This window comes from Quercus suber, unplaced genomic scaffold (genome assembly GCF_002906115.3).
Source record: "Quercus suber isolate HL8 unplaced genomic scaffold, Cork oak 2.0 scaffold_46, whole genome shotgun sequence".
NCBI classification, from domain to species: Eukaryota; Viridiplantae; Streptophyta; class Magnoliopsida; order Fagales; family Fagaceae; genus Quercus; species Quercus suber.
The window spans coordinates 1,390,883-1,407,808 of NW_027069511.1; the positions used below are offsets into that span (position 1 = coordinate 1,390,883).

Consider the following 16,926-nt stretch of genomic DNA (forward strand, 5'->3'; position numbering starts at 1 on the left):
TTAGTTTTGGGGGTATTTTAGTCATTTTTTAGGTTTCGGGAGTGTTTTGGTCATTTTTAGTGGTTTTTTAAAGCATATTTGGTCTTTTTTAGGTTTAGGGGTATTTTGGTAAATATAAATGATTTTATGAGTACTATGGTCATTTTCATGTTTTAGTGGCATTTTGGTAATTTTGATTATTGGGTAACTGGGTAGGTTGGGATTTATCCATAATAACTCAGTTAGGTTAGGTTTGAGCTAGAAGTAATTAATTAAATGGGTAATAAATGAGTAAATGAGTTTTATATACTCAATCCAATTATGCTCACTCTAAACCCACCTATTTGACACTCTTCCTGCTTGTTTGCTTCAGCAAGGGTCATGTTTACTAACACTGATTGGTTGCGTTTGTGCCATCCATATTCTTGCAAATATTTTTAATAACATAACCAATTATTATCATTGTCAAAACAATAGTGTCCTCAAAAGATTCTAGCTGAAGAGATATGACAATGGTGAATACAGCATTTGTTGTTGTTTAAATAGTCCATTGGCCCAAATAAATTCTCCAACTGGCAGCATCCAAGAAATTCAGAAGCGGCCACATTAAATTGTGTAGGACACAATTGTCCAGCTGGGCTAGCAAAGCCTAGTTACGCCAAGTTTGAATTTGAAATGCTGGGCTTGGAACCTGCATGCCTACCTATCCTGCTATGCGATATTGATTCCTTTTCTTACAGAATTGTGTCACTTTCCAAATTTTAAATGGCAAATTTGTTTGTATCTTCATGCTCCGACAATTTTTTTTTACCTCGTCATAAAATAGACTACTACTACAGCACATTTTATCATTTGGCATTTTCATACAAGTACAAAATCATTTTGGTCTGGAATTCAGCAGTAAAAAAATCTACAAAAAATCTACAACTCTCAAAATTGTCACGCAAGACAGATCAAACTTAGCTTAGCTGGGGGGTTACATTGTATTGAAAATTGATGAATTCCAATCAGTACATAAATTATAGGTATTAAAGAATGACAAGTCCCAATCAATTAAACAGGGAAGCCGGGAACATTTAGAACATTGTGAAAGAAAAATGCAAGTCAAAATCACCGAAGATTCATATCAACAAGACTAATCTTACAGACCTAAGCACTCAACCACAAACCTCACTAAGAGAAATCAACATAGAAGGGACATCTTAAATGAAAACGCCTAGCGGAAAATGGGAATTAAAGCACAGACAATCATCAACAAGGTGAAAAACAGCCTTGATCTACCCATGATTGAAGTTGCCGAAGAGATATCTTCTGGCCTGCAAGAAGAAAAGTGAAAAAAAAATTAGAATTGTCCTCTCAGTCTCACATACAAAAATGAAGAATATTTAGCACAAATGAGTCATATGTACATACTTCTGCAATTTGCTAAGGGCACCGCAATAGAGAGCATTGTCTGGCATGGGCAACTCAGTTTTGTTAGTAGCCTCCGGATTCACAACCCTAACATATGTTTCTTGGCCAAGATACCACGAGTCAAGGTTTTCTGTTCTCAGGTTCCAGACTCCAACATTGTCGAGAGATATCAAAATTGCTGTCCATGCTCCAGGATAAACCTAGACAACAAGAGAGAGAGAGAGATTGTAATCAAGGCATTAGTACCATATAATATTAGGAGAGCATTTGGAGTTCAGTCATCTGCTCCTCGACATCCATAGTCTAAAGCATAGTTGTCAAAACGTAAATCATATCGTGAATCGATTTTTGATTTTTTTTGTATCATGTATCATATCGTATTGTGTATCGTAAGATACACAAACACTAAATAAAATCTATAAAAAAAAATTATAGATATACATATATAAATGGTATATTCATTATAAATTTTGAATATATTCAGTTAATGAGTAATTTATTCATTGCTTTTGTAATAATATTTAACAAGCTAAGTAAATAAATCAAACTAGCTCGTGTTTATAACATACACATTCAAATTGCTTAAATTCAAAAGTTATAATATATTACAAATGACCCAAAAATTAATTTATTTCATCATATTATCATATTGGGTAATCAACCCTGTCTAAGTCAATGCTATCATCACGTTTATTATTTTGCAGATTTATTTCTTCATTAACATTTTCTTCATCGTCATTAACATTTACTATCTTTTCTTGTTCTTTTTATTTTAATAATTAAAAAAAAAAATTCTTCTTGGCATTCTAGTTTATTGGACTTATAACAATAATGAAAAAAATAAAAAATAATTATATTTTCAATTAATATCTTATTCATAATATAGAAAATAAATTTGTAAATATTAAAGTGAAATGTAAATGTATACTGTGTAGTTCAAATTTTGTAAAAGAAAGAGAGGAAAAGAAACTTATAAATATGTTACTTTATTAGGTTAAATTAAGTACCCTAATGATTTTATTTTTAAAACAAGTCTAACAACTTGTTAGATTCATATAAAAATACAAATTTCAATAAAAAAATCTCATTTTAAAGCATTTGTCTATGTATTGTACAATTTTACGATTCGTACGATTTTACGATACGATATGATTCATACGATACGCACACCATATCGTACAATTCATGAGCACTTACGATACACCAATACGATACAAAACTTTTTACACACGATATGATACGTATCGTACGATACTAACAACTATGGTCTAAAGACCCTAAACAATACCAAACCAGATATATATTGACCAAAAATTTACAGTTTTAATCATTTTAATCTCAAGTTGGGAGTTTTGTATGGCCTAGTAACTATAGTCCACTATACAGACATTGGAGACCAATACTGAGGAATCCAAACTGTATTTTAAGGTTGACAAGCCAGTAATATGTTGATTTTGATAGCAACACCCAAAAAAAAAAAAAAAAATTCATTAACATTCAAATATGCATGTCAATCAAGTGCTATAGTTGCTAGAAGATCACAAGTCAAAATTAAAGAGTAACTGAAGGTCGAGTCTTAAAGGTACCAAATAAGACTAAGAGCACAACAGTGTCAAGCATATACCTGCGTTGTGGAGCGGGCTATTCCATCCCACTTGTTATATGTGCCCCTGCTATTCTCTGTCCATTCACCATAATCCATCCTGCAATATTTCAATCAAACTACAGCTTTCAACGCATGTAGAAAAAAAAAAAAAAAAAAAAAAAAACCCATCTAGACATGTTGATAATGAAGCAGAACAAAAATAACAAATCCCTACCCCACAACAAAAAATGCATATCCACTCATGTGATAGCTCTGCACCTTCGTGTCATTATTCTGTAGTATGACTTCCATAAATCCTCTAAATGTTCCATTAATAACAGATGTTTCCATCCGAGGTGCTCCTGTAAGTGGCCTAGTTGGGAAATCAAGCTTGTATACTCCCTTCACCTTGTACTGGTCAGCAAGCCGGATTGGTGTTGAAGGATTGACAAACGAGATTCCACTAAGTGTTGTCCGCCGTTTCCCATTAATTGTCACAGGTGGTTTGTTTTTTAACACATAAATTTCAGTCACATTGATTGTGCCATATCTAAAAGAACCCTGCGGATTAGGGCGAGCACCACTAGCAGATACATTCCATCTGAAGAATTTGACAATAGAGACCTCAAATATGAGTTAAAGTAGATAACCAATTCTCAGTAGTCCATCAATTCTCTAAACTAAACTTTGCGTTGACTTAATATTTGTTCTGATTTGATAACAGAATATATTATGCAACTATCAAATGATTTTCTGAGTTATCTGGTCATGGTTCTCTTTTATATCACTTCAGAGTGACAATTTAAGCTTCATTTTGAAATAGAAACTTAAACAAAGAATTCATATTCGTAAAGAATCCCAGACCAGAAAACTTCTTAGAATGCTCTAAAAGGTGTCAGTGTCACTGTGATTAAGACACAGGAAGACAGCAAAAAGCATATTATATTAGCAAGCAAGATGTGTGCATGCAATTAAATCATGGTGTTAATAGACCTTATGGATCTTGCTTGGTTCATTGAGAAAGTCTTGTCAAATTCATCATTTGGTGAGTCTGGAAGGGGACCTTTTGCCTTTCCCTTGGAATTTGTATAACGCAAGATGGCAACGCCAGTAACTCTTTTCCATAGTGATTCATTCACAAACCTAGCGCTTGCAACAATGTAGTAATCAGTACTTGCATTCTGATCCGTCGTTAACAAAAAAGAATAAGATTGTCCAACATGTATATCTAAGCTAGTGTAATTCTGTTGCACAGTATATGATCCCTCTGTCTCTGCTAGAAGTAGATTATGGCTCTGGATCCTGAAATTGAGACTAGTTGATACTCCAACATTGTGTACACGAATGCGATAAGTTCTCCCTGTCCAAAATCATGATGCTGTCATTTAAAAGTTTTAATAGCTCAACCACAGTTAAAAAAAAAAAAAAAAAAGGGTGATAATAATAATAAAAACAAAACAAAACATCAAGTTCCATTGTTAATCTCAGACTGAGGACCTCCCAGTACATAATGAGTTAAAGCATCAATACACATATTCAAGCACCAATGCACCATCCTATTACAGTTAGTTGATTGGTGTACTCATGCTGCATGCATAACATCCGAGACAAGAACCTTTTCCCTTTCATATCGTAATCTTTTTTCCCTTTTTTTGTTCCTTGAACAGCACATTCCTTAAAAACCACCCTCTCTCTCTATGGGAAAGAAAGTGTTTGTCACTCCCTCCTATGTGATAGAGAATTCAGAGGATAAACCGAAACCTCACAGGAAAGAAGATTTCAGCAGATTCATTTGGAACGAAACAAGAGCACAGGTCCAAAAGCAGTATAAAACAAAGCTACTACACTGATCATACTCAAATTAAGCCAACAACCCATATAACATGGTATAATCTACATTATTTTGAGCACTCTGCATGCATCTAAGACATCTTCATAATTAAGAAGGTTGAAAGCAAACGCAATGCACCACCTCAAGAGAGGTTCAAAGTTTACTAGAATAAATCATTCTTTTGACAATGTGACTCATAGTATTAAACCATTTTGCATGAAGCACAAAACTAAAAACAGAGTCTGCTAATCATGTCACCTGGGTGGACTTCAATTGTTTCATATTCAATGCCATCTGGGACAAGCGTATCGTTATATCTGTAAGGGCCTTTCCCATTAATAAGAACTCCATCTGGCATTCCAAGATCTTTCCCTGCATCAAGAGCCTTCCTCAAAGCCTACATTCCAAAAAAAGAACCAGCATCAAACACATTGCTAGTGTTAGGGTCATTTACTAAGAGTTAGAATATTCCTTATTGTGCTTTAGGCATTCATTCTTTAACACACATTAATCTCTAACACATACCAACATGGAAAATTAAAACTATTCAACAAACACTAACCGTATGGTTCCGGGTGTACCAATCACCAATCATAATGGTTATATCCCCATCTGGGGTTCCAAAAGGAATTGGAATTATTTCCCGGTTATTGACAATAAAACCGCCATACCCTCCTGATGCTCTCTGGAAATTGAGAGATGGAAAATAGAAGAAGCTCCCAATCTGATCCTTAACCTGAAATTGGTAAGTCCAGTTCCACTTTGGAGGAATAGGACAATTCGTGCCCAATACTCCATCTTGCCATGAACTACGCCGCTGTTGAATCCCGGACCTATCACACCCACCAAAATCCACACACTCAATCACTGAAAATTTATAATTTTTCTTATGAACTTTCATGAGAAATTACAGTAAATCCTACCAATGAATGAGGAGATTCTCGTCCAATTTGTTTCGAACATTGACGACGACATTGTTGTTAGTAGTCGAATTAATAGTAGGACCCGGAAACTTGCCATTAATAGCAATAACCTACAAAAGTATTACAGATATAAGAACACAAAGCTCAAAGCTTGGCAGCTGACAACATTAAACTACTACATTTAGCTTAGAAAACGAAAATGCAAAGCACATTATGTAGATCTAGAACTAAAAATTTAAACTTTAGCAATTATAAAGCCAGTCCATTTTTCATCCATGAAAATTAAACAGACCCACATGAAAATTTTAACTAAAAGTAGCGAGAGAAAGTAGTTACTCTAGAGAGAGAAAGAGATCTGAGGAATAAACCTGTTGGGGTACACCCAGAGGAGAGGCAGTGATGTAAGAGACCTCAAACTCATAGTTCACAAATGGATCCGCAGCATAACACAAGCTCACAAACAAGGTAATGTGGATTAATAACAAGGATAAAAAGCTACAGAGAGACATTTTTTTTTTTTCTTGTTTTGAGACTTTTGAATTTGTGTGTAAGAGATTTTTAGAGCCAATCTTTGTCTAGCTTTTGTGTTGTTTTACATTATCAGAAAGAGAAGGAAGAAGTGACTCGAGCCTCTAGAGAGAGTAGAGAGTAGAGAGTGTGTGTCAGTGAGAGAGAAAAAGGAGAGAACGGCTCTATTTCACTTCACTTTATTGTTATTATTATTGTGTGTTGAGTGTTGGGTATTGAATTGTGCTGTTTTTTGGGGCTAAAGTTTAGACAGTTTTTTTTTTTTTTTTTTTTTTTGAGAAACAAGTTTAGACAGTTTGATGAGAGAGACTGAGAGCACTTTATTTGGTTTTTTTGAAGATTGATACAACTGTCCTGTCCTCCATTATTTATTTTTATTTTACATTTCATTCTTGTGCTTAGGTTCAGTTTTTATGCGTTAAATAGTATATTTTTAAATTATAGAGAATTTTAAAATGTAAATATTCTTACATCGATTATAAATGAATTTTATTAACAAGTGTTTGTAAGACAATTATTAATAAATTATTATAAAAAAATTTAATACTATTTTCATAAAAAATATATAAAGTAATAAATATATTAATTATATATTTTTTCTTTCAAAATATATTTTTAAAATCAATATTTATAATGTATATGTTATATCTTTTTTCCATTATAAATATGTGCATAAAATATAGTGAACGTAAACAAAATATTTTAGCTGGATACAAATACTCCAGCCAGCTTTTGTCGGTCACCAGTCATGACTGCTACGAGCATATGCCTGAGAAAGAGAGAGAGAAAGAGGAAGTGACAGGTAGTAGCCAGTTCAAATTAAAAGTAGAAATACATGTATCCCACGCCCACGCACACGCCCACACATGTAATCGTTTAATTTGACTGTTGTCTGCCAACTATTTTCAAAAGGAAGAAACTCGTTACAATATTATATACAAAATTCAATACCAACAACAACGGTCAGATCTGTGTGAAAGCGCCGCATGATTTCCAATACGCCAGCCGTGACCCATTTTCCACGTGTGGGCCCCTACACCCATAAATTTGGGTGGAGACTAGAGGGCTGTTTGTTTAAGTGTTTACATTACACATCTTATTCAATCCACAGCAGCAGCTACTAGTAGGCGTTTGATTCTGATTTTGACAATTTTTGTGATTTAAGAATTTTTTTTTTTTTTATGAATATCCGACCGGACTTTTATTATTCATATTTTACGAGAACTCATGAAGTGATAATTTCGAAAGAATATTTGGTGGTGTAATTTAAAAATTATGTAGTACATAAAAATTTTATAACAGTTAAGTTGATAGGTTCTTATTTGAATGTCAAGATTATTTTTTATTCATTAGTTATATTAAGTATGTGCTTGGCATGAATTATTTTACTAACTTATTTTATTGTTTACCTTAATTTTTGTTATTATTCATGAATTTTATTATACTATTTCAACAAATTTTACTTTTATTTACAGTATTTTTAATAATAAAATTTCAGTTTTATCAAAATAAATATTCTTCTTTGGTTATAAATATATATATATATATATATTTTTTTTTTTTTTTGAAAATCTGAAAACGAAGTTGAACTGTGGCCTCTGGGGGAAGGGTGGTACTCAAAGTGACAAACAACTGAACAGGTGGCGTACCCAAACCTGAATTTCTTCGAACATTACTTCTTTTCTTTCATCAGTGTTTTACCTCGAGATGCCAAATGGTAATTAATATCTACTCCTATCTTTCTTTCTTTTCTTTTTTTCTTTTTTTTTTTTTGATGAACATCTTTCTTTCTTTTTCTTTACTAGTATAGGAACAGGGTTTTATTGTTCTTTCTTATTTTCTGAATCCAATTAGTAAGTACAGGTAGTCGCCTACTGGGCGGAAGTGAGATTGTACATTTTAGGAGTGAGTGAGACACAAAGAAAAAGAAAATTTTATGACAATTTGTGAATCTTGTGACAATTTATGACAGTTGGTAAAAGAGACATATATATTAGGAAAGAGCACAACAAAATTTCACAACTTTTATTTTGTTTGGGGAACAATTTCTTTTAGTGATTCATGTGTGAAGATTGAAGTAATAAAATGATTTAAAAATGTCATAAATTACAATAAATTTTTGTTATTTTGGATTTTGGTAAATACTATAAATTTTTGTTGCGTTTATAATACTGCCACTTTTTGGGCGTGGCAAAAAAAGAGCACCCAATGGATAAGGTCATCAAGGTGCTTTACGATGTAGGGTACTCAATGACAATAGTATTGCCACGTCAATTAATCTTTTTCAAGTCAAATGCCACTAAGAGCAAATATATCCGTCCAAATGCCACTAAGGCTGCATTTGTTTAGCCTAAAAAGCATTTTAAGAAATCATTTTAAATCTTGCCGTGTGTTTGGTTGCGCATAAAAAATTTGATCAAACAAAAAATCATTTTCATTGACAGTAAAATGTGTCTGGCTGAAGTATAAAACAGATTACAGATCTATTTTACCTTCAAACCATTTTCAAAAAAAAAAAAAAATGAGCCACACCTGAAGAGAGAGCACGAGCACACTCCTCACACGGTCCAAAACCCATCTCCAAGCTCACCTCAGTCAAGCTCCGGCCAGCCCAGCCAAGCTTCGGGCAGCCTAGATAGTGCCGCCCCACTACCCAGATCACGTGCCAGCCAAGCTTCCTCTTTTTTCTCTCTTCTTCCTCAACGTCGCCGCCATCTAGATTGGAGCCTTACATCTGATTCTCATCATCACCACCCAAGACCGATCTCGTTCTCGACCCACCCAAGACCGATCTCGTCACTACCGCTAAAGACCGATCTCTCTTTCTCAATCTATCTCTCTTTCCCTCAATCTTTCAATATTTCTCTCTTTAATCTCTGAATTTTTTTTTTTTTTGTTGTTGTTGTGGTGGTGTGGGTGGTGGTGTTTTGGTGATTTTTGTGTTGTGTGGTGGTGGGTTTTGTGTGGATAATGGTGGATTTTCTATGGGTGCTAGTGTGTGGGTGTTGGTGGATTTTCTAATATAAAATTTGTTTGGAAGTTGAAAAAATGGCTAAGAAAATGTGAAAAATTTGTAAGAAAATAGCATTTTCAGAATGTTACCAAACACTAGAAATCGTTTTTCGGACTATTTTCCATTGCACATCCAAACACCCGGATTTTAATTTCCTTACAAGAATTCATTTTCCCCTGCATTCATTTTACACTCAAAATTCGACTTACATCAAACCAAATGCAACCTAAGAGCAAATACATCAGTCCAGCTAAATTTTTTGTCTATTTTATATTAAGAATCTTTTTTTTTACACTATTACTTTTTAAAACACTAGTATCAGATTGTTTATTCTAAAAATTTATTTCAATATAATATTTATTTTTGTCATCATTTTTTATTACTCTTTCAAATTTTTCTCTCCACCTCTCTCACAACTACCATCACTGGCCATTTCCATGACTACCACCACAGCCACCACAAGACATACAACAGCCACTACCACGGCCACCACCACAAGGCATATAACACCATATCAAACATATTGAAGCAAACCTCAAATCATGCCTTACCCTAATAGCAACACAAACAACAAATCCAAGAAAATTTCAAATCAAATCCACCATACCCATTCAAATTTCCTATTCATAGAAACCAAATACATTTGAAATCAATATCTAAAACAAGCACATGCAAGGAACATCAAATATTAACAACCAAATTTAAATCCTCAAACCCACAGTTTTAACAAAGAGAATGTAAATCCCCAAAACCACTGATCAAATAAAGAGAAAATAGAAGAAGAACGTCAATAACAATTGCTGTAAATCACCATGGTTGTGGTCATTGGGTTTAGCTGTCACTAAACTCGATGCAAAGCATATAAAGGGAGCAAGATTGAACAAAAGTGGGTGAGATTAGACAGGTTTTGCAATGAGGAATGAAGAAAACCACAGTGGCAACGGGAAGCGGTGTGCGACTGTGAGAGAGGACCGATTATGGAAACTTTAAGAAATGGAAACTAAGAGAAAAGAGAAAGTGAGTTTCTAAGATAGAAAGAGAAAGAGAAAGCAATAGTAGTGAGGTTGTCAAGGTTCCAATGTAGGGAGAGAGAAAAGATGAATAAAATATTATTTACAAAGCTACAATAACCATGTATATTTACATGGTTACGGTAGCAGATGTGTATATTTACACATTTATACACCCATTAATGTGGGTAGTTTTGGGGGGAAATGTGTAAATTTGACCACTTTTTGTATTATACACACACTAGTGAGTCCAAATCTTCTATCTCACTTTTCCTTCTCCACTCTATACTCCACCAATAAATATTTGCCACACGTTCACCTAATTAATTAATTACTATCATTATTGACTTATTAATACTACAGTTATTAATTAATAGTACTATTTAATTAATTAGGTGAACACGTGGCAAGTATTTATTGGTGGAGTATAGAGTTGAGTAGGAAAAGTGAGACAAAAGATTTGGACTCCACACGAGTATTTATTGGTGGTGTGATTGCTCTAAGCTATGGTTATTTGGATTCTGTTTGAAGGCATTATACACACACACACACACACACACACACACACACACACACACACACTAGCCTCATCACATGCGCTTTGCACATGTAATGAGGCTTTTATATATGTATATATATATAGTGTCATAATTTTTCATTCATTCTCATTTAAGGTTTACATGTTTTCTAGAACTACTAATACAATTAGAGTGTCATAAGGCTAATTTCAAAAAATGAACAAATATTACACATTTATTTTGTAGCAAAAAAAAAAAAAAAAACTATGTTTTTATTTTATATATGATTATTTTTATTTTTTTTTTTTTTTTTGTGGTGGTGGTGGTGGGTTTTGTGTGGATAGTGTTGGATTTTCTATGGGTGCTGGTGTGTGGGTGTTGGTGGATTTTCTAATATAAAATTTGTTTGGAAGCTGAAAAAATGGCTAAGAAAATGTGAAAAATTTGTAAGAAAATAGCATTTTCAGAATGTTACCAAACACTAGAAATCGTTTTTCGGACTATTTTCCATTGCACATCCAAACACCCAGATTCTAATTTCCTTACAGGAATTCATTTTCCCCTGCATTCATTTTACACTCAAAATTCGATTTACATCGAACCAAATGCAACCTAAGAGCAAATACATCAGTCCAGCTAAATTTTCTGTCTATTTTATATTAAGAATCTTTTTTTTTACACTATTACTTTTTAAAACACTAGTATCAAATTGTTTATTCTAAAAATTTATTTCAATATAATATTTATTTTTGTCATCATTTTTTATTACTCTTTCAAATTTTTCTCTCCACCTCTCTCACAACTACCATCACTGGCCATTTCCATGACTACCACCACAGCCACCACAAGACATACAACAGCCACTACCACGACTACCACCACAAGGCGTATAACACCATATCAAACATGTTGAAGCAAACCTCAAATCATGCCTTACACTAATAGCAACACAAACAACAAATCCAAGAAAATTTCAAATCAACTCCACCATACCCATTCAAATTTCCTATTCATAGAAACCAAATACGTTTGAAATCAATATCTAAAACAAGCACATGCAAGGAACATCAAATATTAACAACCAAATTTAAATCCTCAAACCCACAGTTTTAACAAAGAGAATCTAAATCCCCAAAATCACTGATCAAATAAAGAGAAAATTGAAGAAGAACGTCAATAACAATTGCCGTAAATCACCGTGGTTGTGGTCGTTGGATTTAGCTGTCACTAAACTTGATGCAAAGCATATAAAGGGAGCAAGATTGAACAAAAGTGGGTGAGATCGGAGAGGTTTTGTAATGAGGAATGAAGAAAACCACAGTGGCAACGGGAAGCGGTGTGCGACTGTGAGAGAGGACCGATTATGGAAACTTTAAGAAAGGGAAATTGAGAGAAAAGAGAGAGTGAGTTTCTAAGATAGAAAGAGAAAGAGAAAGCAATAGTAGTGAGGTTGTCAAGGTTCCAACGTAGGGAGAGAGAAAAGATGAATAAAATATTATTTACAAAGCTACAATAACCATGTATATTTACATGGTTATGGTAGCAGATGTGTATATTTACACATTTCTACACCCATTAATGTGGGTAGTTTTGGGAGGAAATGTGTAAATTTGACCTTTTTTTGTATTATACACACATTGGTGAGTCCAAATCTTCTGTCACACTTTTCCTGCTCCACTCTATACTCTACCAATAAATACTTGCCACACGTTCACCTAATTAATTAATTACTATTATTATTGACTTATTAATACTACAGTTATTAATTAATAGTACTATTTAATTAATTAGGTGAATACATGGCAAGTATTTAGTGGTGGAGTATAGAGTTGAGTAGGAAAAGTGAGACAGAAGATTTGGACTCCACACGAGTATTTATTGGTGGTGTGATTGCTCTAAGCTATGGTTATTTGGATTCTGTTTGAAGGCATTATACACACACACACACACTAGCCTCATCACATGCGCTTTGCACATGCAATAAGGCTTTTATATATATATATATATATAGTGTCATAATTTTTCATTCATTCTAATTTGAGGTTTACATGTTTTCTAGAACTACTAATACAATTAGAGTGTCATAAGGCTAATTTCAAAAAATGAACAAATATTACACATTTATTTTGTAGCAAAAAAAAAAAAAAATTTGTCTTTTAGTTATTTTTAAAAATTTATAGTAAAAGAAAAATAGCTTTTTATATTTCCTGTTAACAATACATTATATATATATATATATAGAGAGAGAGAGAGAGAGAGAGAGAGAGAGAGAGAGAGAGAAAAGTTAAGAGATGTCCTAAGTGCACTAATTTAGGAAATATATTTAGAAACTTTTTATGGGAAAGTAAAAAAAAAAAACTAATTTTTTTTATTGCTTTTATATTTCCCATGAAAGTGTTATCAAATTTTTCTTAAAATAATTCAATAACAAATACCTTAGGGGCACCTACTAACTAGACCATATATATATATACACTTCCCAAAAAAGGATTTGAAGATTTAGAATAAAAGTAGATTTGATGACTAATTATTAATTAGTATAAATTAATTAAAGCACATTCTAACTAAAACACATGATGGATTTTAGCTTTTGAGGATATTGATTTTGATTCAAATCTAAGCATGCCCAAAACTCACTCTTTGAAACATTTTGGTGATATCTTTTAAGGATTTTGATTCAACAAAAACACTTGTGTTATAAATTTCAAATATCACTTTCAAGAATCATTAGATCAAAGCATGCCTATAATAAGGTAGTCATTCTTTTTAGTCCTTCTTTTTGAAACATTTTGTAGGTGCTCATTTATCGGAAAACAAGATAAAGAATTGAGTTTTTTTAGGTTAACACACTTGATCTCATACTTTGCCACAACTTGCATGAGTGTCAATTTATGATTGGATTACACTACTTATGCATGAGTCCACTACTAATACTTAGTAAAAAGTAATTCAATCATTATATGTCACGTATTTAAGTTGTGACAAAGTGGATGGTCCTAAACTTTTTGGAATCGAGAATCAGAGTACACAAAGACATGTCTTTATCTTTATGTATAAATAAAAATTTTGACTAGCTGCCTATTGGTACTCAGGGTTGACTAGATTCATAGGTGTAATCTTTTTATCTAGATATAGGAATTTTTCTTTTCTTTTCTTTTTTGGATAGATTGAAATTGGAATTGACAGCATAAGACTCCCCATTCATGAATTTTATCATTAGGAAAAAAAATTGTATTTTTCATAATTTATTCAAGTCATTTAAACAAATTATGGAACTCTAAATCCTTATATTCAAATGCTTCCATCCAGATACATCATAGGCTCATAGCTGTTTTTTATTATTTTTTTGAGTAACCAATTTTAAGGATGAAGGAGCAAGTGATAATTTTTATAACCTAACCCTTTAAGTCCATCCCAAAAAAATAATGCATGGTAAAAAATAAAAATAAATAGCAGTGTTAACCATTTCTCGTAAACATTTTATTCGCTCTCATGCCTCATTTCATATTTCCTACCTATCTTATTTCTGGAAAATCAAGTTTATCATTGATTATTTAAAATAAATAATAATAAAAAACAGCCTATGTTGCTATTGTTTTTTTTTCTTTTTTTCACTATGTTTATATTGCTTCTAATGATAATCAATCTCATTTGTGCATTTTATCTAAATATATAAATCTCGAACCATGGTACTGAACTTTAGAACATATAACATAAGAAACTAAAAATCTTGCTTCATGTTGCAGCCATGCAGGTCACTAGTTCGAATATAACTTGTCCTCCTTTCTTTTCGGATCAAACTCACTTATCAAAAAAATAGTACTGACGTTCTTCTTAAGGATGAAGACAAAGGGTCATTTTATCTGTTAACAATACGTGTTTTTTTTTTTTTTTTTTACATATATCATATTTACTAAATCTTAACCGTTCATCTATTATTTATATATATGTGTGTGTGTTTGGAACAATAGTACATTATTTTAACGGTTAAAATAATCATCTACATACTAAACAGAATGCGCACCATAAAATTTAAAAAAAAAAAAAAAGGTTTTAGAGCTCAATAATGACAGATCATGTGACATTTTTTTTCTTCACAAGCCTATCAATAACTTGTTTTAGGCCCCTGTCATTAATACTAGTTAGTGGTACTACTAATATTTAAAAGGAAAAAGTTAACGGATGTTTTAAAAGTATTAGTTCAAGAACTATTTTAATAAACATTTTATGAGAAAAGAAAAAAAAACTGTTTTTTTCTTTTTTTTTTTTTTTTTTTTTCAATGAAATAGTATTAAACTTTTCTAAAATTGTCAATTAACAAATTTTCAAAGGACACTTATTATTAGGACCATATCAAAATTATTACCCCATGTTTTTATAAGGAATTTATGTACAACTACTTTATGAACTAACTGATCATTCCTACGATTATAAGATTAAGCAACAATCGATCTACCTTGAGCTGAACATCACACACTATGAGAGCTAAAAATCAGGTACTTCTTGGGTTTTGCAAGCCATTGGGAAGTCATTGTGTCAATGGTCATGTGGATTTTTTGAATCGGGTGTTGCTGAGTATGATGTTGCTACCATGGGACTCCCTAATGGACAATATCGTCGGCCTCTGATCCGGCTGTGCGTGATTGATGTCGCTGAGTATTACACTAGCTTAGTGTGTTGTGCATAGGGTGACTTTGGGGAAAAAAATATTAAAACATATTAGTAGGACTTATTGCAAAATAAAAATTGGAATGTTCGTTTTATTTATTTTTCAAAAATGAGTAGCTAAAATAAAAAGAGTGGTTTTTTTACTTTAAAATTTGGTAAAGTTTGCAAAACCGAAATTGATGCTCTCAACCAAAAATAACATCACAAATCATGTAATAAAGCCTTTTTTTTTTGGTGGTTTTTTTTTGTTGGGGGGGGGTGGTTTAGTAAGGAACTTTTTTTTTTGAGGGAGGTAGAGGAACTAGTTGATACTTGATAAGTTAACCAATTACGAAGATCTATCCGCCACAAGCAAAAGATATAAGTAGCTAACATAATCCAAAACTTGTGTGAACAATAATCAATATTCATCCGTTTGGTACATTCTAATTTCTTCACTTCACTCTAAAACTAAAATATTTTTAAAAAACATTGCCAAATCTAATGATGAAGGTGACATATCATCCAATTCCTTCACAGAGACTAGAAGTAGCAGTTTTACACACACACACACACACACAAAGTGAAAGGACATAATTTATGTACACAACCTAAATAATAATAATCGACCAAAAAAAAAATTCTATACAGTAATAGTGGCTCATGGGCCGGTCAATGATTGTTACCTCTTATCTAGACAGTTGGTAAAGTTGCGTGGCTCAAATGGAAATTAAAAATTTTAAAAAAAAAACATTTAAAAAAAAAAGTGTGCATAAATTGGCATCAGTACATCACGTGCTAAAGTGATAATCTCCATTAACCACTCCAAGCCAGTTCACACGAAAAAAGAAGAACAAGAAGACAGACAGACAAAGAGAGAGAAAGAAACACTCCAAGCCAAGGTAAAAGTCCAGACAATGCCAACTCAGTGGTGACCACACCTAACTTAATCTAAATACTAATAAATAAAATTGATTATTTATATTAATCTCCATCCTGGAGATGAGCAGGTGCATCGAGTTTCCAACATCTTTACTATTTCATCTTTTTGTCCTACAAATAATTCTGTTTGTTTTTTGTTGGAATATACTATATATATATATATATATATATTTCTCATCTAACCTTTTAGTTAGGTCTCTGTTTGTGATTTTATTTAGTAGATCCATTTTCATACACATCTTTTTGTTCAGCTCTGTGTAGACATAGGATTTTATATATCTCTAGCTTATCCATTGGATGCCAAAAAATCAAAGGGGGTAGATGAAGGCTCAATATAGAAGGTTGAGATATTTATTGGTTTGGATATGTGAACTCAATTCAATCACCAATAATTTTAAGAGGGCTGTTAGTGGCAATAATACTTACCAATTAATTCACTCTGTCTGTATCAAGTGGAAATTTATGCATACGACATACCACTTTATTGTATTGTCACTTTACACTCCATCTTAATTAGATTTGTGAATCACACTATAG

General features: G+C 32.5%; 1 protein-coding gene across 1 annotated transcript; it reads right to left on the minus strand.

Moving 5' to 3' along the window:
- Nucleotides 1–930: 930 nt before the first annotated feature.
- LOC112020344 (monocopper oxidase-like protein SKU5) lies at nt 931–6,499 on the minus strand. The gene is made up of 9 exons (XM_024052901.2): nt 6,100–6,499; nt 5,732–5,841; nt 5,371–5,641; nt 5,067–5,205; nt 3,971–4,337; nt 3,213–3,578; nt 3,017–3,095; nt 1,393–1,592; nt 931–1,295 (listed from the first exon to the last, which is right to left on the minus strand). Exons 1-9 carry the CDS (start codon nt 6,238–6,240, stop codon nt 1,196–1,198), a joined length of 1,773 nt encoding a protein of 590 aa, XP_023908669.1. The 5' UTR covers nt 6,241–6,499; the 3' UTR covers nt 931–1,195.
- Between the last annotated feature and the right edge of the window lie 10,427 nt (nt 6,500–16,926).

Excerpts from the sequence above, each read along its gene's own strand:
- LOC112020344 (XM_024052901.2), bottom strand. The coding sequence starts at position 6,240 with ATGTCTCTCTGTAGCTTTTTATCCTTGTTATTAATCCACATTACCTTG. Across the intron at positions 4,338-5,066 it reads AACAATTGAAGTCCACCCAG|GGAGAACTTATCGCATTCGT; the intron begins GTGACATGATTA and ends GATTTTGGACAG. Across the intron at positions 3,579-3,970 it reads AACCAAGCAAGATCCATAAG|ATGGAATGTATCTGCTAGTG; the intron begins GTCTATTAACAC and ends CAAATTCTTCAG.